The following is a 27,524-nucleotide window of genomic DNA, read 5'->3' on the forward strand; positions in this document are numbered from 1 at the left end:
CAGGGTGCTCATCTCACTTTCAGAATTCTTCAATCTAAAGGAGAAGAGATTAAGCCAATCTACTTATCACATGATAATTCCATGACACCCATAGTCAGGCATTAAAAATGGGAAAAAGTCATATTCAACAAGCAATTAATTACCTGGCCTGGAACAATAGTGTGTGTGAAAAGTTTATTCAGTTCCACTAATTTGTTGGGAGTGATGTTAAACTTCAATGCTATAGAGTTTAGGGTATCCTGGCTTCCGGCCTAGAGTAATCAAACAGAGTAATAGAAAAGGTTCAATATACAAAGCAGAATTAATAATTTTGATAGACAACATTAATCTAGCCACAATAGGAGTAAATGAAAAGGTAATAGTTTCATCCACATGTACTTTGTAAGAAAATAAAAACATTCTCAATTCTTAATATAACAAAAGCAAAGTCTTATTAAATACAATTAATTTCTGGGCTCCCTCATCAACAAATTTCACAGTATACCAATAACTTCCTATTTTTACTTTGACACAAGTTAGAAGTATGAAGTAGAAGTCCATGAGATGTAAAATAAAACTGTAAGAAGAAAAGAAATAAAACACACAGTGTCTATGCATAGGAGAGGGAGGGCAATTTTCTCTAAGGTCATCATTTTTCTATTTGCCTGTCTCTTCACTGCACTCAAAGCTCCTGAACAGTGACTTATCAGTGGTGTTTTCCCCAGGGATCAGCACATGAACGTCACTCAGCTAACAAATGAAGAATTTTGAAGGCAAGGAAATCTGAAAGAAATTCAGATTAGCTACTTGTATTTGTTCAGTCATTAAAAGGACTATTTTCCATGGTCAACCAAATTAGTATTATTCCCTAAATCTATAAAATGTGTGACATATGCTCTAGGTGTATACCTCTCTCTTTCTATAATAGAGAAACAGGAATAGAGGGTGATGAGAAACTTCACTGTAAGAAAACCCCACCAGAAGTTGGCTGCCTGCAGTCATGTCAATACCCTAGGCGTTCCCTGTCCAGAGTCAGTGGGCAAACTTGCTGGTGGGAAGTCATTCTGATGAATGTCACTGGAAATTCCTGAGGCCAGAGTTGTGGCCTATAGGGTTAAGCCACTGCCTACAGCACCAGCATCCCATATGGGTACCAGTTTGAGTCCCAGATGCTCCACTTCCAATCCAGCTCCCTGCTAATGAGCCTGAGAAAACAGCAGAGGATGGCCCAAGATTTTGAGCCCCTATACCCACATGGAACAGCTGGAAGAAGTTCCTGGTTTTGGTCTGGCCCAACTCTAGCCATGTGGCCATTTGGGGGGTGAATCAGCAGATGGAAAATCTCTCTCTCTCTCTAACTTTGCCTTTCAAATAAAAATTAAATAAATCTTAAAAAAGAAGAAGTTCCCATCTCCAGCCCTAAGTCTAGACTGGTGGCTGACCCTGGAAGCAGAACTGGTTCCACTAGGTGAGCCTTGAATTACACGGAGATGAGAGGAGGCTGCAGGAGGATGAGGAATGGTGAAAAAATAAAGATGCAGACACAGAATTAAACTTACCACTGCCCCTGGAATCAAAATCTACTAATGCAATAAAATGTCTCAGAATAAACAGAGTAACAGATTACAGTGAAACAGTCGTAAAGTGTTTTTACAAAAATTTAGGAGGGTGTATAAAAGGGAACTTCCAGAAATTAAAACTTTTAACTATTTAACTTCATGGTGAAGGCAGAGAGATAAGCACAGACCACACAGTGTGCTGTGGTAATGTACACATCATAGCATAAGTTAGTATTGTTTTAACAGTATGGTGGTCTACATCTTACAAGGTGCCATGAACACGATGGTGAACAAAAAGGAGTCCAGTCTCTCCATGGATACACAAATTGAAGGCACAAAATAAAAATAACACTCACACTAATGAATCACTAATGCTACACTGAAACATACTATGTAAAGGGATATGATTCTATGAGAGTATAAAATGAAAGGTTCTAGCCCATTCTTTCTGGATGAACACAGAATGTAGGAATGAACTTGGAGAGTGAAGAGAAGATACAAAGATAAGGGTGTGATTTGTATACATGAATGGATGATGGCGCCACCACTTCTTAAAAAAGCACCAAGCATGGAAGACAAGTAGGCATGATGAGTTAGCTTCTACCCAGATTTGGGAGGGCGGGGGAGGGACATGGAGCAAAGAGGGAAGGTGTTGTTTGATCAGCCCAAGCAATGCTGGTGACCAATGTGGTGACAGGTGTTGCAGCCAGATCACCTTCACATCCTCAGATCATTGCTTCACATAAAATTTTCCAGAAAGAAAATACAGAGGGAAAGAAATGACCTAGAGCAGGCCTCGAGAAGCTTCATTATTTAGCAGGTAGAAAAGAAAAATCCAGGTAAGCAGCGGGATGTGTAAAGGAGAAACACTGGGTCAACCTAGTAATACTAACAAATGTCCACTCCATTCTGTTTTTACTTACCGTGTATTCTATGGTACCATGGGGCTTCTGAACCACCATCTTCTTCTCCTTTTTGTCATGTGATTTGTTTTGATTGTCATCTGAAGAATAAATTGCAGGTAAATGATTTCATTTTCAGAAATTGAAGACAGCATGAACTACACTACATGAAAACTCACCTTCCAATTGACTAAAATAAAGACACTAACAAAATGGACTAAAGACATAATATAGCAATCTCATAAGGCATACTATTTATCAACGAAGACCTCAGTATATGATTAATACTAACAGCAATTAAATAATAGAAATTAAAACAAATAGGTGGCCGGCGCCGTGGCTCAATAGGCTAATCCTCCACTTTGTGGCACCAGCACACCGGGTTCTAGTCCCGGTCGGGGCGCCGGATTCTGTCCCGGTTGCCCCTCTTCCAGGCCAGCTCTCTGCTATGGCCCGGGAGTGCAGTAGAGGATGGCCCAAGTCTTTGGGCCCTGCACCCGCATGGGATTCCAGGGGAAACACCTGGCTCCTGGCTTCGGATCAGCATGATGTGTCAGTCGCAGCACACGGGCCGTGGCGGCCATTGGAGGGTGAACCAATGGCAAAAAGGAAGACCTTTCTCTCTGTCTCTCTCTCTCTCACTATCTACTCTGCCTGGCAAAAAAAAAAAAAAAAAAAAAAAAAAAAATAGGTAAGGTAAAGTTTGAAAGTTATTAAAATACTTTAAATGTACCACATATTGATGGTAAAGTTGGATTAAAACCAGTAGACTCATGATATAAATGCTGCATAATGCCAACCAGTACAGCCCTTTTAGAAAGTGGTTTTGCAACAGGTATGACAGCCATAAAAATGTTCATTCCCTGATTCAGTAATCATTCTCTTAGGAATTCAGTCTAAGGATAAATTCAAAATAAGAGACATGCTATACATCATAACATATGGTTACTGCAATATTTCTCATTGTAATGAAAATTTGGAAAAACTTGTATGTATTAAGTTGGACCATACATTTGTCCTGTTCTTATAGCTCAGAAATGTTCAACCATTGACAGCTGCATATGATTAAGCCCCATTGTTATGGCTAAAAACATCTTGTATATTAATCCATATATTGAATATTGTAGAGACATATCACAATGAATAAAAATTACCAAGAGAATATAAAATAGAATTAACTATGAAAAGATGCCCTAACATCTGTGTGATCAGAAGAGTACAAATTATAATTAGGCATCATTTTATACCAAAATAAAAAAAGTTTGAATATTCCTTTTTTCCCCAAAACATTTCACATATTTAATACTGGGCCAATCCCCAAGTCACAGCCCCAAATATGTCCAGCTAGTCCAACAATGGTGACATCTGCAGCTTAATATAGTTAAGAAGACAGAAGCCTTGATACAGCATAAATTATGTGCTTTCTCAAGTGTAATTCCTTACAGACCCAGCTTGGTTCTTCTCCAACGTCACCTCTTGGAGTTATACCTGATTTTACTACTAATTTTTTTTTGGGAGGCAGCCTGGAATCTCTTGATTCTGAAAGTCTTGTGTGAAGGCATGGTGAGAAAGAGTCAGGTACACTCACCATGATGGTGGAGAAACAGAGAAAGCAAAAAATTGGAATATTCTAGTGTTGCTACCTAGAAAGTAACCTGCTCAGCCATTCCAGTGAATTATGACTCATTTCATGTAGCAACTTAACTCACGGATGGGCACCACCTGCCAAGAGGTACATATTCATGTACCATAAGTAGCCTGCCTGAGGCTATTTACTGGAAGTCAGTGGTGGCGGTCAGGGGCTAGAGGGTAAGTACAAAGTGGTCCTTGTGCTCTGGAATTCCAGGCAGTCGTTAGAAGTTTACACAGCAATAAGTTTGTATCAGGAGAAACAGAATGGGATGTATAAAACAGTGTCATTTATGTACATTTGAAACAGATGAAACAAAACAACCATAACCATTTTTCAAGGGCATATAAACATAGGAGCCTACGCACACTGCACACGATGGAATGCCATGGAGTGGGAGAGGGAAATAAGAGAGAATAGGGTAAAAGGAAATCAATGAGTAAATTACAAGGAGGCCTGCTCTGACCGGCGATGGCATGCCATGATCTGAGAAGTGTCACTAACAGCCCACTTGAGAAATGTCATCAACGATATCGTATCACCTACAGACCACATACAGGGACACTGCAGGAGAAGGTGACACAGGAGCATGAAAACATCTGGCTTTAAATATTTCCTTTATATTGTTTAAAATTCAAAACCAAGAGGAAAGAAAATACATTTAAATAGAAGCTGATTTGATCTAGAAGTCTTGTTCTAGTCATTTATGTGTTCCAATCAGATCCATTCAGAGAACCAAAGGCACACTAAAAATTCCCTAAGACTGAAAAAAAAATGACCTCCCCACTCCAGGTAGTCATTGAAATTACTTCAGGAAGATGGGATTAATGATTGTGGATTTATATATAAAACATAAAATCTAGCTTGTATAGCTCTTGGCATATAAACAATGAAATGCTAACAAAACTATTTTTCCATTCTAAATAATCAGAAAAACACATATTGCTTGCTTTTGCTTTGTTCATGTGGGAAATGGATATCACAGGCTAATACTCGTAGACACACGCTTCCACAGATGGCTTTGGCTTAGATGGAATGTTGTTCACTCCTTTCAATAGCTCATCTCCACTTTCTTTCTTGTACCCTTTGACCTTCTCACTGTCAGCATAATCAGTCATCACCTTAGGTCCTGTTGATTCAGGACAGTCTCTGAATATCCTTTTGCAAATGCTTCCTATTTCTTGAGCCTTCCTCTTTCCCTCTGAGGCAGCTTCTGGCCCCCTCCCTCCCACAAGCTGCACGCAGTTATCTCTATCCCAGAGTAGAATACTATTATAAGCCACCATCTCACGAGCATTTACTAGGTGCCCAGCTGCTACCAATAACTGCATGCTGGCTGAACCTTTCACAATAAACTTAACTATGCGCACCCAAATTAGTACAAAATTTAAATTACCTTTCTTTGGCAGAGATGGATAGGCTAGAAAAATGTCAAGCATATATTATTACTCAACGGAGAAAAACAAAAGGCTTTCCCTCCACAGTCAAAGATTTTACAATCCTTCAGGGGCGATCACGATGTTCCCATCTTTGAATGTCTTGTGCCTTAATGTGATACCCAGTGGATTTGGCTGAATGAACTTCCCAGTACACATCAATGAGCCTGATGGGTCTGACTGTGGGCAACACTCCTCACTCACAGAACATTACACTGGGAGAATCATAGGTCTATCACAGCCAAAACAGTGTAAAACAATGTAGAAATATAGCTCAATACAGAAAGCAGAGAAGTAAACGGTAAATTCTAAGTATCTAACAACTCCCTTTATATAGTCATAGCACACAGTAAGGTACCATACTGCTTTTTAAATGTTTTTGCAGTGAGCTGTAAACACATCCAACTATGTGCCTCACTGAGCGAGGTGCTGTGCGTCCTACCGAGACGAGATGTGCAGCAGATAGTTCACAAAGCACCGGAGAGGTCTCTGGCCTTTGGCCCTGGAGAGCTAGGAAGAGACATGAACTGCCACGGGCAGGGACTACTCTGCTGCGTGTTGGGATGTGTGTGTGTGTGTGTGTGTGTGTGTGGACTGAAATCTAGCACGAGCATCCCTAAAGGTGTAACGGTTTCCTAATGGCACTGACACCTCCACTTCCAGCCTCCTCACAGCAGTTTATACTCACCCAAACTCTGCTTTCAGGAACCTGAGGCCAATAATGTTAAAAGCCTCTATTGCCAGGGTGGGAAGTGGGAGGTGTTCATTAAAAACCACTCCAGACCAAGAACTGAACCTCCTGCTTGCCCCACCTCTGAAACAATCTTCAGAGCTGGATTTTCCCAGTTCAGTATAAGGACTCACCTCATTGACAAAACCCTCAGAGGAAGAAAACATAGGCCCTTCAAGCCAGGCCTGGTTCAGTCTACATAAATATTTTTTTTTAAGATTTATTTTATTTATTTGTAAGGCAGAGTGACAGAGAGGGAGAGACAAAGAGAGATCTTCCATCTGCAGGTTCACTCCCCTAATGGCCGCAATGAACAGGGCTAGGCCAGGCCGAAGTCAGGAGCCAGGAAATTCTTCCAGGTCCCCCACATGGGTGCAGGAGCCATCTTCCAGTGGCTTTTCCAGATGCATTAGCAGGGAACTGGATCAGAAGAGGAGCAGCTGGGACTTTAACCAGCACCCATGTGGGATGCTGGCACTGCTGAGCCACACACCAGCCCCCTGCACAAATCTTAGCAGTAAGAGCTGGATTGGAGAGTAGGAAAAGGGTAGCCGCGTTAACCTCAGACCAGGTGCATCTTAGTTCCCTCCCCAAAAGTCCTGAAACATGAGTGTTCAGAACATGAGTGTTCATATGTTCCTGCATATGAAAAGGTCCCAGGGCCAGCACCACGGCTCACTAGGCTAATCCTCCGCCTAGCGGCGCCGGCACACCAGGTTCTAGTCCCGGTCGGGGCGCCGGATTCTGTCCCGGTTGCCCCTCTTCCAGGCCAGCTCTCTGCTGTGGCCAGGGAGTGCAGTGGAGGATGGCCCAGGTGCTTGGGCCCTGCACCCCATGGGAGACCAGGAAAAGCACCTGGCTCCTGGCATCGGATCAGCGTGGTGCGCCGGCCGCAGCGCGCCAGCCGCGGGGGCCATTGGAGGGTGAACCAACGGCAAAAGGAAGACCTTTCTCTCTGTCTCTCTCACTGTCCACTCTGCCTGTCAAAAAAAAAAAAAAAAAAAAAAAAAAAAGAAAAGAAAAGGTCCCAGACAAAAGTTTACTAAAAAACAACTCTCTCTCTCTCCAGTACTGGGGCTAAAAGAGATTCTAGCAGTATGCCTGGGCCTGGAACAGCAGGAAGGCTGTCATGAAGGAGCCCATGTGGAGGCAATCCGTGAAGTCTAGGATGAGGTTAGATGGCCGCACAACAAATCTGAGGAGGAGGGCTGGGGTTGGAGGACAGGACTTAAGGAAGGCTTACGTTTGGGGAACAAAAGGAAGCATGGCAGATAGAAGGGGTGGGAGGGAAGCAATTCAAGGATTAGGAAAATGAATACTATCACAGAGGCCACAGAAAAAGTTAAAGGAAGGCATTGTTGACACTGTCAAATGCTGCACAGAAGCCGGGAGATAGAAACCTATAAATGGCTAACCAAAGGGCATAGAGACTACAAGACAGAAGCATAGGAGTGGGGACACTGGCTGAAATGTAATGGGAAGAACACAGCATCAGGGAGCAGAAGGTTGTGAGATCTCAAAGAGGGTATTTTTTTAGATTTATTTATTTATTTGAAAGTCAGAATTACACAGAGAGGAGAGGCAGAGAGAGAGAGGTCTTCCATCCAATGGTTCACTCCCCAATTGGTTGCAATAGCCAGAACTACGCCAATCCAAAGCCAGGAACCAGGAGATTCTTCTAGGTCTCCCATGCGGGTGCAGGGGCCCAAGGACTTGGGCTATCTTCTACTGTTACTCCAGGCCATAGCAGAGAGCTGGATTGGAAGTGGAGCAGCCGGGTCTCAAACCGGCACCCATATGGGGTGCCGGCACTTTAGGCCAGGGCATTAACCCAACGTGCCACAGCACCAGCCCCTCGAAGAGTTATTACTGTGGCAAAGATAAAGTCTCAATGCTGTGAATGTTAAGAAGCAACCATGAAGGGTCACCCACAGGTGAGGTCTCCACAGCAGGATGGCAGGAAGGAGTAAGTAAACACACTGCTGAAACAGCCACCTGTGGGCCTTCAGATGCAGGTGAGAGCAGGGAGATGCTGGAGGGTAGGGGAGAATGGCATGATCTGTTGGTCTCCTGTTGCTGCTGTAGCCAACACCACAAATTTAGTGGCTAGAATTAAACACAACCACAGGTTTGTTCCCTTACAGTTCCGCAGGCTACAAGTCTGACGCGGGTCTCACTGCTTTCCTTCTAGAAGCTCTGAGGCTCCCTTGCCTTTTCTACAAATACAGCAGTGCTGCCCAAGCCCTTCTCATGTTTTCATTTCTCTAGTTCTCTCTCATCTGCCTTCCTCTTTCACTTTTAAGGATCCCTGTGATTAGCCCACCTTGATAATATAGGCAGAGTTACTGAGAGGCAGAGAGAGAGAGAGAGAGAGAGAGAGAGAGAGAGGTTTCCTATCAGCTGGTTCATTCCCCAAATGGCCACAATGGCTGGAGCTGAGCAAATCTGAAGCCAGAAGCCAGGAGCTTCTTCCGGGTCTCCCACGTAGGTTCAGGGGCCCAAAGACTTGGGCCATCCTCTACTGCTTTCCCAGGCCATAGCAGAGAGCTGGATTGGAAGAGGAGCAGCCAGGACTCAGACCAGGCGCCCACATGAGATGCTGGCAATGCAGGTGGCAGCTTTACCCACTATGCCTACAGTGCTAGCCCCTAGGCAGCTCTCCTTAAGATCGTCTTATTAGCAAATTTAATTCCATCTATAGCCTTCATTTCACCTTTGCCATGTAACCTAACAGGCTTTGCAAATTAGGACATGAATTCAGGCAGAATTCAGGCAGGAGGGAGGCAGATTATTATTCTGCTTACCACAGACAGAGAACACATCTATGGGAAAAGATAAGAAAAGAAGTTGAAATTCAAAGACAGGATTTTTGAGAATTCAAGTAGTACGTTAGATGTGGCTGGTGAATCCCTAAGGGGAAAGAAAGGGGGTGTTAAGGAATGTAGTCCTGGTAGATATTTTGGTTCTGAGAAAAACCAGCAAGAGTGAGTCAACATGAGTGTCCTTCAGACCTGAGACATTAGCTACCTCCTGTCACAGGCCACCAGGGAGCAACGAGGTCAGGACAGTGGGCGTCACTCACTATTGTACAAGGAGACACCTGTAAATTCCCTGGATCTTGATTCCGTGATTTCTACAGAGATTCAGGAAGGACAGAACAGACAGTAGGAAGCCTCTCTCCTGACCACCTCCCCTACCCCCGGTACGACCAACGATCTGAACAACCACACACAAAACTTTTGAAAAGTATCAGGTTTTCAAATTGTAGCAGGACTCCTACTGAATGTGTGTGGCCCCTTCTCCCTTGCTCCCCATGGACAATCAATTCTCCCCACCTCATCTAGTTCTATCAGAAGATCCTCTGAATGGGGCTCAGGAAGCTGGCAGCACAGTGCGCTCAACGCCTCACCTAAGGAGGGAAGGTGGTTTTCATGGCATCCAAATGAGGGGGATTCAGTGGTGCAAAAACTGTGTCTCTCTAGATCTTACTAAGAAAGAGGTACCCTGATCTATGAAAGGAGAACCTGTTCACCACAATGAAAACTGATGCATTTGGCTACCATAATTTAATGATATCCATCATAAAATCAGGTCATGTGCATCTCCTTTAAGTCACCAACCATCTTTACACCTTGGTGTAGGGATCAAAATCAGCTAGGCTCAGGGGCCAGTGTTGTGGCATAGCAGGTGAAGCTGCCACCTACAATGCAGCATCTCATAATGGGTACTGGTTCTAGTCTTTACTGTTCCACTTTCAAACCAGCTCCTTACTGGTGGCCTGGGAAAAATAGTAGAAGATGACTCAAGTGTTTGGACTCATGCCACTCATGTGGAAAACCAGGATGAAGCTCCTGGCTTCAGCCTGGCCCAGCACTGGCCACAGCAGCCATCTGGGATGTGAACAAGTGGATGGAAGATCTCTGTAACTCTGACTTTCAAAGTGAATAAATAAATCTTATTTTTTAAAAAAAGAGCTAGGCTCAACTAGTAATTCTGATGCATTTTGATAGCTATGTGATGTTAGGCAAGTTACTGGAAGTCTTTGTGCATCCATTTCCTTGTGTGTAAAATGAAGAACTATCATAATATTGAGAAAATGAGGAGTTGAATGCAGGGTTAGAGCAAGGTACAGAATCAGTGGTGAAAAAAATGCTATTATTATTATTAATAATGCCGATAATAGAAGTAAGTAGCAATCCAAACAGAGTAGTATATTAGAAGAATTATAAACCATTAGCAAAAGATTTCATTCCAGAAACACAGCAGTGAAATGGTAATTACATGATAGGTTATTACAACTTGCTTATAGGAGAAGAACCCTAATTGATCACTTTTGACACATGCCCCCCAAATCTGATGAAATTAAGCAGCACATCGTATTTTATTTTATTAAGGATTTTATTCATTTCTTTGAGAGGTATAGAGTTACAGACAGAGAGGGAGAGACTGAGAGAAAGGTCTTCCATCTGCTGGTTCCCTTCCCAAATGGCTGCAATGGCAGGAGCTGAGCAATCCAAAGCCAGGAGCCAGGAGCTTCCTCCAGGTCTCCCACACGGGTGCAGGGGCCCAAGCATTCGGGCCACCTTCCACTGCTTTCCCAGGCCATAGCAGAAAGCTGGATCAGAAGAAAAGCAGCAGAGATACGAACTGGTACCCAGATGGGATGCAGGCACTGCGGGTGGAGGTTTAAGCCTAGTATGCCACAGTGCCAGCCCCCACTTTGTATTTTAAAAAGAACAAAATTCTTTTTAAAATGCAAGTGTTAAGGAACTGAGAGTGAACTTCCTCAGCATGATGAAGAACTTAGTCTTTGACATTCACTAGGAACATGTTTCTGAAAAAGCAATGCAAGCCTGGCACACGTATACATCAACAGTTTCAACAAAAGAATGAAAACTAAATGACTTTATGACATCACCTCTGGGTATGCAATAATGGGCTCATGACCTGAGTTCAGGATGAACTAAGGCACTGATGAGGCCCTCACCCCCAGCTTTGTGGAAGAGGGATCCCACTGGAGCAGCAGGAGAGAGACCAGGCGCTAAGCATCTCCACCCCACTCCCCTTACTCCACTTGTGCCCAGGAGCAATTCAGCGAAGCTACTCAGGCTTCGGGGCCTGGTAGTAACCACTCCATCAGACTATACACAGTGGCTGATCTAATATCACATGAGGCCAAACCACAGCATTTAAAGTCACAAAGAAAAAACCTAGGCCGGCGGTGCAGCTCACTAGGCTTATCCTCCACCTGTGGTGCCAGCACCCCGGGTTCTAGTCCCAGTTGGGGCACCGGATTCTGTCCCGGTTGCTCCTATTCCAGTCCAGCTCTCTGCTGTGGCCCGGAAAGGCAGTGGAGGATGGCCCAAGTGCTTGGGCCCTGCACCCGCATGGGAGACCAGGAGGAAGCACCTGGCTCCTGGCTCCTGGCTAATTCTGCCTGTCAACAAAACAAAACAAAACAAAGAAAAAACCTGGTAGTGGAAATGAATACAGAAACACCTCAGAAATAGTCTGGAAACCCCACAGACAAGAACAGAATCCCATTCATTGGAAGTCACGTTTCACGGCCCTGCGATGAGGCTGCAGTCGCCCTGGAATGCACTACGGGCACCTGTGTGTTCATCAACGGTCTCCGGAGAAACTATTCTAAGTTCTTCTACAGCACACCTGTGTAACTTGAGATGCACCCTTACAGGAAACCAAAAGCAAACATCAAAATTTAAATAAATAAAACACTAACCAATATTAATATCATAGAAAAATGCCTACTTTCATGATTTATATTTGACTTTGTTTTGGAATGTCCAAAGCAAAACATAAAAGCTTTAAATGCTAAAAAGAAAATAATGAAAAAAAATTTTTTTTTTTTGTTTTTGTTTTTGACAGGCAGAGTTAGACAGTGAGAGAGAGAGAGACAGAGAGAAAGGTCTTCCTTTCATTGGTTCACCCCCCAAATGGCCGCAATGGCCGAAACTGTGCCAATCCGAAGCCAGGAGCCAGGTGCTTCCTCCTGGTCTCCCATGTGGGTGCAGGGACCAAGCACTTGGGCCATCCTCCACTGCCTTCCTGGGCCACAACAGAGAGCTGGACTGGAAGAGGAGCAACCAGGACTAGAACCTGGTGCCCCTATGGGATGTCGGCTCTGCAGGCGGAGCATTAACCAAGTGAGCCATGGCATCGGCCCCTCAAATTAATGTTTAAATTAAATGTAACTTAAATCAAAACTAAAAAGTTTGGGAGAAGGGACATTTGCCAAATTGATAAGAATGTTTCGTAAGTACCTAATGGTACACTCTACTGATACACAAAGGTACAGCAATTATAAATTGGTGCTGTCATAACTAAAAAGAATTTAGTGTAAAATAAAAACACCATTATAAATGAGTGAGAAGGGGGAAGACATTGGACGCAATAGTTATAGCACTGCTTGGGAAGCCAGCATCCTATATCAGAGTGCCTTGGTTTGAGTCCTGGCCCCACTTTCAATTCCAGCTTCCTGCTAATGCATACTCTGGGCACCAGCAGGCGACAGTTCAGGTAGGTGGGAAACCCAGACTGAGTTCCCAGCTCCTGGTTTTGACCTGGCCCAGTCCCAGGTGTTGTTGGCATTTGGGGAATGAACCAGCAGATGGAAGGAAGATTTTTGTCTTTCTCTCTCTGACTTTCAAATAAATAAGTCAATAAGGAAAGGCTGCCTTCCCCCTAAATATCAGGCTAGATGGGAGGCTTTGGGGAGGTTTTGCCGCCTCTGCCCCTGGTTCCTTGTGCACTCGTACTGTGTCCCTCACTTTGGTAAGGGACTTTACTTCATCACAGAGGGTTTCCCAGTGTATAAAATGGGGTGAAACCAGCCTCCCACAAAGAGTTATTGTAGGGATTAAATAAGACAAATCAGGGAGACACCATTGTGCCAAAGTGGGTTAAGAAGCCTCCTGCAACACTGGCATCCCTTATGGGTAATGGTGCGTGGCCTGGCTGCTCCACTTCCAATCCAAGTCCCTGCCAATGGTCTGGGAAAGCAGAAGATGGCCCCAAGTACTTGGGTCCCTGCCACCCACATAGGAGACCAGGATGATGCTCCTGGCTTCGGCCTGACTCAACGCTGGCTGTTGCAGCCATCTGGGGAGTGAACTATCAGATTGAAGCTCTCTTTTTTTGTCTCTCCCTCTCTCTGTGTAACTCTATCAAAAAATGAATAAATCTTTAAAACAAAAAAGACAGGGACTGGTGCTGTGGCTTAGTAGGTTAAGATTCTGCTTGCAGCCCTAGTTTGTGTCCTGGCTGCTCCACTTCTGATCTAGCTCTCTGCTAATGGCCTGGGAAAGTAGTGGAAGATGATGGCCTAAGTGCTTGGGCCCTTGCATCCACATGAAGACCTAGAAAAAGCTCCTGGCTCTTGGTTTCAGATCAGCCCAGCTCCAGCCATTGTGGCTACCTGGAGGGTGAATCAGCAGATGGAACACCTTTATCTGTCTCTCCTTCTCTGTCTATAATTCTGCCTCTCAAATAAATAAATAAATAGATCTTAAATAAAAAGACAATTTAGGAAGAGCACTCCACAGTGCAAAAAGAGCTGAGTTCATGATTAAATGAGATTGCATGAACACTGGCTAGGATTTGGAGAGAAAAATTTAGATCACTCTCAAATCCATGTGGATAAATTCAAAGCTTAATAATAAAAAATAAAATCATAATAAGTGTCTTTGAAGAAAACATAGAACTCATATTTGCTTAAAGAAATAACCTCTCAGTGAAATTCTCAATTTATTGACTGATCATAAAAAAGAATAACAAAAATATTCAATTCTGTTACTTAACATTTTAAGGGTAGCTTCTGGAAAATCTAAATCATAAGCTGTTACAATAAAAAGGAAAAGAGGAGAGAGGGACTATGTGACAGGGAAGAATGAACTCTGTATTCAGTATAACCTGTGTATTTCATCTTTTGACACAAAGGGAAAGAAAGGTCACATAGTACCTGTAACGTCCCTTCCTTTGAGCAAGTCACAATAATATTTTCCTTGACCAAAGTGAGTCAGAATGAATTCAAGCCTACAATGCAAGTGCTTCCAGGGCACGGCACTTTAGGAGCTCATGGAGTGTTTTATACCCAACACAGAGCAGGCTTTCCTGTGGCTCTGGAATGAATGAACTAATCCAGTAGCTAACTGGGCAACGAACTCTGAGTAAATGAAGAAACTGATGATTTTGATCATTTTGTCAGCATCTAACTCTGTCAAATAAATTTAAAAAAATAGGCTATTACCTCCTATAGGAACATGACAAATCACAAATTAAAGAGTGAAACAAGCACTTAGTCCACAGGATACTCGTCCAAAATAGATTCCTTCTGCTCTTTCTCAAAACCAGTGCTGCTACTGCTCTCCTTCCTATCCTCTCTCCCACCCTCCAAAAGTTCTTTTCAAAATGGCTTTTGGGTTTTTATAAATGGGTCAAGGACTTAATTGGGCAAATTTAAACTGTGGAAGAAAATAAAAAAAAGCCAATTCCACATGATTCAAAACTATACATAACTCTTGTTTAGGGCCACTCAAGCTCTTGTTAACAAAATACCATAAATCACTTATAAGGCACAGAAATGTATTTCCTACAGGTCTGGAGACTAGGAAGTCGGAGACCAAGGCACGGGCACATTCAGAGTCTGGTGACAGCCCTCCTGTGGCCCACAGATGGGGCATGGTCACTGTGCCCTCACATGGTGGGGGGCGGGGGCAAGGCAGCTCTCTGGGGTCTCTCTCACAAAGACATTTATCCCATCTATGAAGGCTCCACCCTCATGGGCTAACCCTTCCCAAAGCCCCCGCCTTCTAATACCATCATCTTTCAGATTAGGATTTCAACATATGAAGTTGGAGGGACACAAATATTGAGGCACTCAGTTAAAAAAAAAAAAAAACAGATGAACAAAAAGAAGAAACTACGAATCATCCATTGTACTTCCTTTCAGAGAGAACCAATGTTTGCATCCTGGTGCAGAGACCTCCAGCTGCTCTCCAGCCCCCTCTTTATAAGCATGTAGATGAGGTATTTTTTTAAAAAATGTAATAATGATCAACAACTACTACCAACCCATTTTTCTACTCTAATATTTTGTGAAATTTGTCCATGTCATCAACTGTTTTTCTATATTACATCACTGAAAAACAGCACACAATATCCCATTGTGTGTCTTCTATGTTATCTTCATTTTCCTGCTATTTTAAACAATGCAACGATAGTCATTGTGGTTATTCTAATATGCTCATGATTGTTTCCTTAGGATAAACTTGTACACAGATGATTGCTGGGTCGAAGCATATGCAGAGGTAAGACTCTAGATAAAGATGGCCAAATGCCCTCCAAAAAGATTTGGCCACATCCTCCCATCAATATATTTGGCTTGAATGTTTATGTTCCTTGCCAATTTTTATGCTGAAATACTCACACCCAAGGTGATGTTACCAGGAAGTGGGGGCCATTAGGAGGTCTTTATGTCATGGGGGCAGAGCCTGCATGAATGACATTAGCGCCCTTATAGAAGAGGCCCAAGAGAGATCCCATGCCCTTTGGTCATGTGAGGTGAGAGTGAGAAGACCGTGGTCTATGAGGAAGCAGGCCTTTACCAGACTCTGAATTTGCCAGAACCATCATCTTGGACTTTCCAGCTTCCAGAACTGTGAGTAATAAATGTCTGTTGTTTGTAAGCCAGTCAGTTTATGGTATTTTGTTTTATAGCAGTCCAAATAGACAAAACAGAATTAGAGTATATTACCTTTATCACTTCCCCAATTCATTTCTAGTTTGATTTTTCAAAGCTTAAATACCACTGACCCTATTTAGTCTAATCTGTAGTCCTTCCCTCAGTGTAACCCACATTTGGTCAGTTCTCTAACAGGGACAGTTTCCATAATGCACACAAAGATGATATAATACAACAGATGAATTAGGGAAGAAATTTGCAGAGTACAGACCACTCTGATTACAATGGGGTTGGACTCTGAGTTTAAGCTCATCTGCTCTCTGAAAGGATTTTGAAAACGCAGCTGCTTGCTTCAATGACTATACTGTTTGTTCACCAGTGACAAGAACGGGTATGACAGAGAGTGTAGACGGGAGTGCCGGGGCTGTGACAGGACAGGGAAGGAGTGTTCTTGAATCAAAGCTGGAACGATCATAGCCAGGTCTGCTTAGAGGGGAGACATTTGTTTCACAGGTATTTGCCTGCACACATTCACACTCCCTAACTACTAGAGATTCTAAGAAAATGCAACTCTGAAATTCTAGATCCCAAATCTCTTGGGAATGATTTTTCTATAGAATGAGGTTCAGCACATTGCTGATGTTTTGAGTTGTTTAGGTAGAGTAGTTTTTGCAAACTAGATGAAAAAGTCAACAGCAATAACACTGAAAACAGAGAGAGGAGACAAAAAAACAACTGTCCATCGAGGCCCAAGAGGGAGGGGCCCCGAAGGCCCTGTGGAGGCTTGAGAAGTTCCAAGTCATGAGAAATGGAAACTTCTTTCCACTCCACAGGTCTGTCAGGAATTCACTACCTGCTCACAATGTGGAACTAAGAAATTGGGTTGTTCAGACTATAAAATATACATAAATACTGTAGGGTAGGAGAGTATGCAACATGGATAACAGGATGTGCAATTATCTTTTAATACATTTTAAAAGATACCAGCATACATGAGTCAATTTTAACTTAACAGCTAATTTTGAAACATATGACACATTACCAAATAGATCCTTAGGTTTACATAAAGAAAATAAATGAAAATGAGTCCTATACAAATGCTAATACAAATGCAAGCACAGAAGGGTTGAGCTCCTTTATTCTTCAAGATTTTTTGATGCTTACTGCCTGACAGGTGCTGTGCTAGGTGCTGGCATGAATTGTACCACAAGATACTTTTATATTAAAGGCATGTATGTGGATTAATCCTCAAATACTGCACATCTTTGTTTCTAAGAAAACAGAGGTAGAAATGGGAATTTTACAAATGTAAATGACATTACAAGGTAGGGGAGTTCTTCAGTTCAAACTTACTTAGCCATGGAGGTATGAGATTGGGAAGAGATGGAGATATAAATAAAGGAGGAAAGTGAAATTATGTTCTGATTATATAATGTTTTAATATAATATTACCAAGAATTCTGGATAGTAGAAATTTTAAGAGAATTGAATTTGGATGGCCATTATAACAAATATGAAGGACTTACATAAGAGTGTGGCTAATTTTGTGATTATTACAGTCAGAGACCTATTTAAGGAAAATTTACACTCTGAAGAATGAACTTAGCTTTTCAATAATAAATCTTTAATGTTCATAGTAATCATTTCAAATCATAGTTTTCCCTACTGAATTAAAATGAAATTAAAAACAATATAACATTATTTTCATTTTGACTCCCTGTCCCTCTTGATCCTATTTTTTACATGTATGCATTCGCCTCTCACCTGTAAGTAATAATTTACAGGTCTTTCACCCAAAATCTAGGCCCCTCTAGACAAATTCACTGACATTCGCAAAAACATCTTTAAACACAAATTTATGATCAGCCCTCCTCCTTGTTGAGATGTCCTGATTGCCCGTTCTCAACTCTTCTTTCTCTCCCTCACACACTGCACTAATCCGCAAACACTGCCACTTCTGGGAGCACAAACTCTCCTCGGAGGGGAAAAACCAATTCAGCTCTCCTACACGTTCCCCTAGCTTCTGTCTAGGGTGACAGGAAAACTGGCAAAAAGGACACATCACCTCCATATCTAAGGATGTTTCTAACACCATGCTTGCTTTCTCAACTGATGTGTCTATGATTATTTGAATAAACCATTGTACTAATTACTAACTCATCCATATAGCAAATATATTCAATGTATCGATAACATATTTTAAATTTTATATATATATATATATATTAATGGGGATATACTAATGAACTCACAAGAACCCTGCTGACAGTAATAGAAGATGAAAAAATAAAATCTCTCCTCAGTGGGCCCTTTCCTGTCCAGATTAGCAGAGCCTACCTTCATCATTTCAGATTTATCACGGAGCTCCCCCCATACCTTCCTACTGTATACAGGGTGAAGTCCAAATCTTTACTGGGCCAACAAGATCTTCCATTTTCTTGTCTGCTTCCCCTAGACCAGAGCCATCGAAAGCAGCAGGGAACTGAAGTTGCACTGACCCTTGACTGGAGGTCTCATGCTCCACCTAGTGGTGCAGAATGGCATCCTGGGAAGAGAGTAAGGAGCGTGCCAGGCCAGACCCTGTGAGGTCCAGCAAACATGCAAGGGTGGGAGCATGCTGGCTATAGCCAGATGTCAGAGACCCACCCAGAAGTTTTATCTACGCACTGGGTTCCCCTAAAGAAATGTCCCAAACCTCCAAACTGGTTGTTATCGTCATCATGTGCAGCATCTCTTACTGCTTCCGGATAAAGTCACAGGATAATTCTGCCCAGTGACTTCTTGCCACCTATATCCTTCTAGAATTTCCATGTAAGTTACATAACAGAGTGTTCACTGATCTGTGTATCACATCTACTGTTTAACACACCTTTTAAGAGTAGCTGTAATGTTGCAGATACTACACAAAGCTAATACAACAGGGCCTATGTCAACTCGGCCTGCACACAGGGAATCAGATAAATCTACGACAACGCAGAAGGGAAGTGTATCCTGGACAGGGTCAAGGAAGCCTTTCCGGAAAAAGATGATGTCTGAGCTGATTTTGTTGGGTATTGTTTTTGGCTCAGTGTAATGCAACAGAAGATATTAAAAAACTATCCTAATGCAGCAAGAAGTCATCTATAAAGGAAGATGAATAAAACAATCTCTCTTAATCCTCTCCCTGTTTTTAGAAATAAGGGATAATAATCAACACCTTAAATTTTAGGAGGAAGTTTATTAATCACACACACGGAAAATGTCTTTCAATAGACTGACAATTACAGCTTTTTATAAGACACTGAAAGGCTTGAGATGAAAAGCATCCATTAAGCCATGCAATACATTATTTAATCATCTCAGCCACCTGTAATGCTACAAGCCACGTGTTTTCTGCTTCAGACACCTCATCTGTCTCTGCTAAGGCAATGTCAGCAATGCAGCACTTACGACCCCATCCATGCAGGCCCTTTTACCTGCAATGAGCACTGTTAGAAAACTACATTGAACATGGAGACAAGTTATGTCTCCCAGTAAGTCTGGCATTAACTGGGATCAAGTTTAGGGTCCTTCAGAATAAGCCTCCTGACTCTACCGTAAGGCAACATTTCATAGACTGTCTCTGCACTGTGTTCTCAGACACATCCCTTGGTTTTCTCTTTCTTTGCATAGCAAATTCGACTGTGCCATAACATCTATAACACATCATGTTCTGACTGCTGGTACCCTTTATTTGCAGTCTCTTTGGAATGTACTCCAGGCCTGTCTGTGGTAGAACAGTAGGCGTGAGATGTATGACCCAAGCAAAGACAGATATGCCACTTCTGCTAAGGTGATTTCAAATGCAATAGCTATTCTGAGAACTATGTAACACAGTGGACTTGTTTAAGACTGCATTTAATTAAAGCTCTCAATTGTGTGTGTGTTTTTAAACTGCCAGATACTAGGCCATGTCTGCTACTAATTTTCTATTGCCTAACTGATGCTAAAAATGACAGGCATTTCTATCAACATTGTAGGGGCACACCTATATACATTAATAAAAATATTTCTCAGGGCCAGTGTCATGGCGTGGTGGGCAAAGCCTCTACCTAAGACACAGGCATCCCATTTGGGTGCCTGTTCAAGTTCCAGTTGCTCCATTTCTGATTCAGCTCTCTTTTCTGGCCTGGGAAAACAGTAGAAGATGGCCCAAGTGCTTCAGTCCCTGTAACCACATGGGAGATACAGAAGAAACTCCTGGCTCCTGGCTTTGGATCGGTGCAGCTCTGGCTGTTGAGGCCATCTGGGAAGCGAATCAGTGGATGGAAGACCTTTCTCTCTCTCTGTGTCTCTCTAACTCTGCCTCTCAAATAAATAAATAAATATTTAACTATATATATAAAGACAATATTTCTCATACAAAGAAAGAGATGATTCATTAGATACATGCTCATTAGCACACAGTATGAGCTAAACACTTGCTGGATGGTGGGAACACAAAGTTGAATGAGATAAAACATTATTCCACTACTTTCCTATCACTTAAGACTATAAATATAAAGGACCTGGGACATGTAGCAGCCCAATAAACTGTTAGCATGATGACGATGATAATTTACAAATTATAGTCTTTTAAAAATTACTGGATTTGTCAGATGAAACTGCCACAGCAGGGCCATCACTACTCACCAATACTATAATACCGCTTTAGTTCTGTACGCCTGATCTCCTTTAACTGATTACTTTTTCTCTTCTTTTTCTCATCAGCAATATACTCCTCTTCCACAGCAATGTTACACTTGTCTTGATCTAAAATTACTGTGGTAGCATCTTCTTTCCCAGAATGAGTCCTTGAGGCTATAGCTGAGGCTGTCTCTGCATTTTGTTTGGCTTGTTTTTTCTTTTTCAATCTAGAAATGAGAAAAAAAGGAAAACATTGGAGAAATTATTTGCTCATAGGAATCATATTATAAACACTTTCCAAATAATATTATTAATTACATTTTCTTGGTCTTTTTTCTTTTCTGATCACTTAAAAATTTTTATGTGAAGACTCGTGGCCTTTCCTCAATTTTAACCCTCAATATTACATCTCAACAAATTACTGGGAAAAGCTTTTGGCCTGAGGGGAAAACATTCTTCGTAAGATTACTAAATGTTGAATATTTTTAAAAAAAAAAAACCTCTAGATATACCATTACCTTACTACAATGCCTTATTTGGACTATTATGTTGAAAGGAGAAAATGTGATACCTGCATCGTGGCACAGCAAGTTAAAGCCACTACTTTTTATATATATATATATATTTATTTATTTATTTATTTTATTTAATTTAATGAACATAAATTTCCAAAGTACAGCTTATGGATTACAATAGCTTCCCCTCCCATAACTTCCCTCCCACCCACAACACTCTCCTCTCCCACTCCCTCTCTCCTTCCATTCACATCAAGATTAATTTTCAATTATCTTTATATACAGAAGATCAATTTAGCATATATTAAGTAAAGATTTCCACAGTTTACACCCACACAGAAACACAAAGTGTAAAATACTATTTGAGTACTAGTTATAGCATTAATTAAACACCTAAGAGTAATTGTGTATTAATTACAGAGTTCAACCAATAGTTTTAAGTAGAACATAAAAAATACTAAAAGGGTAAAGTATTAAGTTCTTTTTTTTTCTTTTTCTTTTTTTTTGTTTGTTATATAGCTATTTATTTATTTATTTATTTTTAATAAATGTGAATTTACAAAGTGCAACTTGTGTATTGTTGTGGCTTCCCCCCCCAAACCTCCCTCCCTCCCGCGGCCCCCCCCCTCCCATCCCGCCCTTCATCGAGTTTCATTTTCAATTACCTTCATATACTGAAGATCAACTTAGTATATACTAAGCAAGGATTTCAACAGGCTGCACTCACACAACCGCACAAGGTATAGGGTATTGTTCGACTAGTAGTGTTGTTTTTAAGTTTCATAGTAAAACACATTAAGGACAGAGATCCTACGTGGGGAGCATGTACCCAGTGACTCCCGTTGTTGATTAACAATTGGCAGTCTTATTTATGATGTCAGCAATCACCCAAGACTCTTGCTATGAGTAAAGCCACTACTTTTGACACCAGCGTCCCATACTGGAGTGCTGATTTGGATCCTGGTTACTTTTCTTCAAATCTAGTTTTCTGCCTGGGAAGGCAAAAGATGATAACCCAAGTGCTTGGGCTTCTGCCCTGCACACAGGAGCCCAGGATAGATTTCCTGGCTCTTGGTTTCAGCCTGGCCCAGTCTTGGCTGTTGTGGCCAGATGGGGAGTAAGTCAGTGGATGAAAGTTCTCTTGCCTTTCAGATAAACAAATAAATAAATCTTTAGAGAAAGAAAAAGTGCTTCTGTTGTGTTCAGGGTCCCTTTTAGACTGATGGGTAAGTTCATTTGTACAAATAAGTCCTTCCTAATTGGCTCACACACAGTATAACACTCTGGTAAGATGGGAAGTGGATCAGGTCTGAGCAATTTGGTTCCTTTATACACATGACAGGAGTGGTGAAGAAAAACGTGCATTTCCTGAGACAGAAAATGCCGAAGTGACACAGCATAATTACCATGATTACTAACACAAGAGCCGACTGATACATTAGGTAACGTACTTGACACTTTTCACCTCCTTCTTCCTGAGTCAAAGATGTTCAAGAGATGAAGTCTCTCATAATTCACTGAAGTCCAGGAACTCGAAACATTTTCTACTTGATGCTCAGCTGTGTAATTAATGGATGTGTCACTCTGTACTGTTAGTCCTTCTTGAAAACGTTTTTGCCTCATCACAATGTAAAGTCTCTGTGAACAAGGGCCTGGGCCTCTGATTCATGCCGCACTCCGCTCACACATACATGTGTTGTATTTAGGACCTCTTCCCCCATGCCTGGATAGAAAGTGCCTAGCAGTGAGCTTCCTCTTAGCCCTTTCTACTTCTTCTGCTCTCTCGGGCATCTGCACAGTTTGATGTTGGGCAAAGGATAAGGAAACATTTGAGTAGAAAGCTGGGGTAACTTTAGGATACTACGTGACTAAGGTTTGATCTTACGCTGCTTTGCTCTGGAATGCTAAACAAACCAATCTGACCATCTAGAGAGGTCCCTCCCGGAGGCTTTGACCTGAAGAGAGCTCTAACGTCAGGCTGAGGACCTGATATGTTTTGGCCATATGTTAGGCCAAAAAGCAAGTGTCAACAAACACACACACACACAAAAATATTTGAAACACACCATGTATCTTTTCTGACCACAATGAAATGAAGCTGGAAATTAACAACTTAAGAAACTCTAGAAAATATAAAAACACATGGAGATAGAGCAACAGGCTCCTGAATAAAAAGTGGGCCATAGAAAAAAGTCAAATGGGAAATAAAAAAATCCCTGAAAGTAAATGAAGATGAACACACAACATATCAAAAATTATGGCATACAGCAAGAGCAGTGTTTTTCTTATATACTAAATGGTGAAAATTGTATTTCCTTAACTACCAGGGTCTTTTATTATGATTAATTGAGGTAATATCAACATACAAACAGAAATAGTAAAATACCCCTAATACAATCATAATTGCATGCAAACTAAGCATGATAAAATATATGACATTCTCTGGTCTCATCTTCTATAAAATATTTCAGTAGGGGCCAGCTTCATGGTGCAGTGGGTCAAGCTGTGGCCAGAGACACTGGCATCCTATATCCAATGCCAGTTCAAGTCCCAACTGCTCGCTTCTGATCAAGCTCTCTGCTAGCGTGCCTGGTAAGGCAGCAGGTGACCCAAGGACATGGGCCCTGCCACCCATGTGGGAGCCCCAGATGGAGTTCCAACCTTGTATTTTCACTCTGGCCCAGACACAGGTGTCACAGACATTTGGGGAGTGAACCAGCAGATGGAAGATCTCTCTCATTCTCTCCCTCCCTCTCTCTCTCTCTCTCTCTCTCTCTCTCTCTCTCTGTCTCTCCCTCTTTCTCTGTCACTCTGACTTTCAAATAAATAAATAAATATTTTTTAAAAAGATATTTCAACAAAGTCGAACACTGGGCAGCCAGCTTTTTAGATTTTCACTGGCTAGTAAATGAACATGTGGCCTAGGAGACGTGAGAGGTAGAAACAAGTCATAGCTGAGTACAATCTCCATCTCTTATTTAACTTTCTTTTTACGTTTGCAAGTTTAAAAAAAAAAAACTCACAAACCAAATGACACGAGATACTCATAAGGGGGATTTTTTTTTTTTGACAGGCAGAGTTAGACAGTGAGAGAGAGACAGAGAGAAAGATCTTCTTTCCGTTGGTTCACCCCCCAAATGGACGCTATAGCCAGTGAGCTGTGCTGATCAAAGCCAGGAGCCAGGTGCTTCCTCTTGGTCTCCCATGTGGGTACAAGGCCCAAAACCTAGGCCATCCTCCACTGCACTCCCGGGCCACAGCAGAGAGCTGGACTGGAAGAGGAGCAACGGGGACAGAACCCGGCGCCCCAACCGGGACTAGAACCTGGGGTGCCAGCACCGCAGGCAGAGGATTAGCCAAGTAAGCTGTGGCACCGGCCCAAAGGGGGATTATTTTCAGTAAACACACTTGTATCTTCTATCCTCCAATTTTAAACTGTTTTCCCTTAGAAGAGAAGGAGGCTCTTCACTACGCTGAGTAAAATAATGCTCCTCATGACACAAGCTTTCTCCTATCCCAGAGTATGGGATGGGACTAAAATTAAGGTGCGGTAGCGAGATAACATAGAGAGATCTTTTCATGCAGAGAGGTTTGCCTGTGCCAAGAGATGATCTTTGTTCCTGAAATGCTGGCTGTGTGTGCGTCCACTGAGTTCCCTGAACACTTGCTGATCAACAGCATGCTGGAGATGAACCATGGTGCTCCCTTCCCAAAAATCCTTCCTTTCAGGAGGAGAGAAAAGAGATACTGCTTCTCAACCTTCCGAATTTTTCCACCTTAACTCGATTTGAACGTCCTCATTTCGCTGTCCCCTCGATAATTAAACTCACTCAGATCTGGGGCATGTGTTTTGGTGAAGAGCAGCACTGTCTGGGGGCATCTCATTAAAGACTGATTTTTCACACATGGAAGCAGCAAAATAGGTTGCATTGTTTTATTCGTTTCTCCCCTTTTGTATACAGACCGTTATTGTCAACACGTATAGCCAAACATAGCTGCTACTTCTGAAAAAACGCCAGAGAAACAGCAATAGCCAATTTGTTTCGCAGAAAACAGAGGACCCTTTGATACTTGGGAAACTCTACAATCAGCTGCATCTTTTGTTTTGACTTTAAGTACTCCTGAGAACTTGTCTCTCCAGAGGGGATCAATATAACCAGAACACTCTGATCTTGCAACTGAAAATCAGACATGTGTTTCTGGAAGCTGTCTGTAAAATCCTTTCTCCCAAGCATAGAGATAGATTTTTAACAGCTCGTCCAAGGGGAAGCAAGGGCTGAACTGTGCAAAGTGCTTTAAGGGAACACTTTCCAAACAGTCCCCTTAGAGGCTTTCATCGAAAGGCCTTCTCTTTTGTTTTCAAGTCAACATTTTTCACAGTAAGACAACTCCCCAGTAGAGATCTGTAATCCCTTCATTTAGTGGTAGGTAAACTGGAAAATATATATATATATATATATATATATATATATATATATCTGGCAGAGAAATGAACTCTCCTTATTTCATCCAAGCTTTTTTAATGACCCCAAATGCATACTTTTACTTTGGAAACTAAAAGTATACCTGGCAAATCATGTAAACCAGATAGATGAGTGTCTGATGAGCAATGAAAGATTTAACATCTGATTGCGTGAATACAAGTTTAAAAAAAAAAAAACCTATATTTTGCTATATTTTGTTATGGTGCATTTGTCTTTCATTAAAATAGGTCACAATCACATAAAAGAAGTATGTTTTTAATTCAACCCCCTCCCAAGCCCTGTCAGTCTCACCCCTAAATTTTCCCCTCTCAAATTCACCTTTACTTCTTGATCTCTGCTCCCATCAATCAGTAAAGGCTGTCCTCATCTCTCTGTCTGGACTTATAGTAATATATACTATATTATTATTATTTATTTATGTTATGAAAATAATACATATTCAAAATGCATAAGATTTTTTCCAAAGACTGTAATGCACTGTTCATGCTAAGAAGCAAGCACCGTTGGGCAAGATGAGGTGAAGGCCAGAAGCAAAGGGGGAACACACCGTCCAGACCTCCTTCAGTGGCAGAATGAGGCAGTGGGGCTCGGCTCTGAGTCTGAGCTGCCTAGTGAACTGCATGATGGACTATTGCAGAAGGAGCTTTGCCATACTGGGATCCGCTGGCTTTTTTACATTAAAATGATGGCAATACCATAGAATACATGCAGACTTTCTCCTTCCAGGGCCCAGCCCGGAGCTAGCAGAGTAACTGCTGATGAAATCGTTTTTAGTAGCTGAAGGAAAACTGCTTTTCCTCTGAAGCTTTTCTTTTTACTAAAGGAAATGAGTTCAGGGCACTGACAGCAACCAAAGCCACAGCCTTGTGCAAGTTCCTTTCTGAGTCTCTGCAGAGGTCTCTTCCTTGGCTTACTGATATCCAGTGATCTCACCACGGAAAAGCTCCAAGTAGAGGCCAGTGCTGCGGCCTGGTGGATAGAGCCGCCACCCACAATGCCCGCCAGCATCCCGTATAGGCACCACTGCTGCCCCACTTCTGATCCAGCTCCCTGCTAATTGCCTGGGAAGAGCAGTGGAAGATGGTCCAAGTATTTGTGCCCCTGCACCCACATGGGCGATCTGGGGGAAACTACTGGCTTTGGCCTGGCCTGGGGTGCAAATCAGCAAATGGAAGATGTGTGTGCGTGTGTGTGCATGTGTGTGTGTGTATGCGTCATCTCTTCCTTTTTCTGTGTAATTCTTTTCTTTTTCTTTTTTTTTTTTTTTTATTTATTTGACAGGCAGAGTTATAGACAGTGAAAGAGAGAGACAGAGAGAAAGGTCTTCCTTCCATTGGTTCACTCCCCAAAAGGCTGCTACGGACCTCATTGCACCGATTCAAAGCCAGGAGCCAAGTGCTTCTTCCCGGTCTCCCACGTGGGTACAGGGGCCCAAGCTCTTGGGGCTTCCTCCACTGCCCTCCCGGGCCACAGCAGAGAGCTGGACTAGAAGAGGAGTAACCAGGACTAGAACCCGGCGCCCATACAGGATGCCGGTGCTGCAGGCAGAGGATTAACCAAGTGACCCATGGCGCCGGCCCCAGTAATTCTTTTCAATAAATAAATACTTTGTTTTTTTAAAAAAGCACCAAGTTGGGGCAGTGCTGTAGCAAAGCGGGTAAAGCCACCACCTGCAGTACCAGCATCCCATATGGGCGCTGGTTCAAGTCCTGGCTGCTCCACTTCCGATACTGCTTTCTGCTGTGGCCTGGGAAAGCAGTAGAAAATGGTCCAAGTCCTTGGGCCCCTGCACCCATGTGGGAGACCCGGAAGAAGTTCCTGGCTCCTGGCTTCAGATCAGCACAGTTCCGGCCACTGTGGCCAACTGGGTAGTCAACCAGCGGATGGAAGACCTCTTTCTCTCTGCCTCTCCTTTTCTCTCTGTGTAACTCTGACTTTCAAATAA

The 27,524-nt window shown here is 42.4% G+C and overlaps 1 protein-coding gene across 9 annotated transcripts in view; it reads right to left on the reverse strand.

Annotated features, from left to right (window-relative positions):
* The window catches only part of NCOA7 (nuclear receptor coactivator 7), a 160,685-nt gene that overhangs the window by 63,233 nt on the left and 69,928 nt on the right, over positions 1 to 27,524 (reverse strand). For 7 of the 9 annotated variants that reach the window (XM_070073629.1, XM_008263471.4, XM_008263473.4 and 4 more), the window contains 3 exons: positions 20,587 to 20,807; positions 2,462 to 2,541; positions 144 to 251 (listed from right to left, as the gene is read on the reverse strand). In XM_070073629.1, the coding sequence (XP_069929730.1) occupies positions 144 to 251; positions 2,462 to 2,541; positions 20,587 to 20,807 (409 nt within the window). Of the gene's footprint in view, positions 1 to 143; positions 252 to 2,461; positions 2,542 to 2,962; positions 3,087 to 20,586; positions 20,808 to 21,760; positions 21,944 to 27,524 lie in introns of those variants that run through there. The other 2 variants (XM_051854362.2, XM_051854361.2) reach the window with 2 other exon arrangements.

This window comes from Oryctolagus cuniculus, chromosome 5 (genome assembly GCF_964237555.1).
Source record: "Oryctolagus cuniculus chromosome 5, mOryCun1.1, whole genome shotgun sequence".
NCBI lineage: Eukaryota > Metazoa > Chordata > Mammalia > Lagomorpha > Leporidae > Oryctolagus > Oryctolagus cuniculus.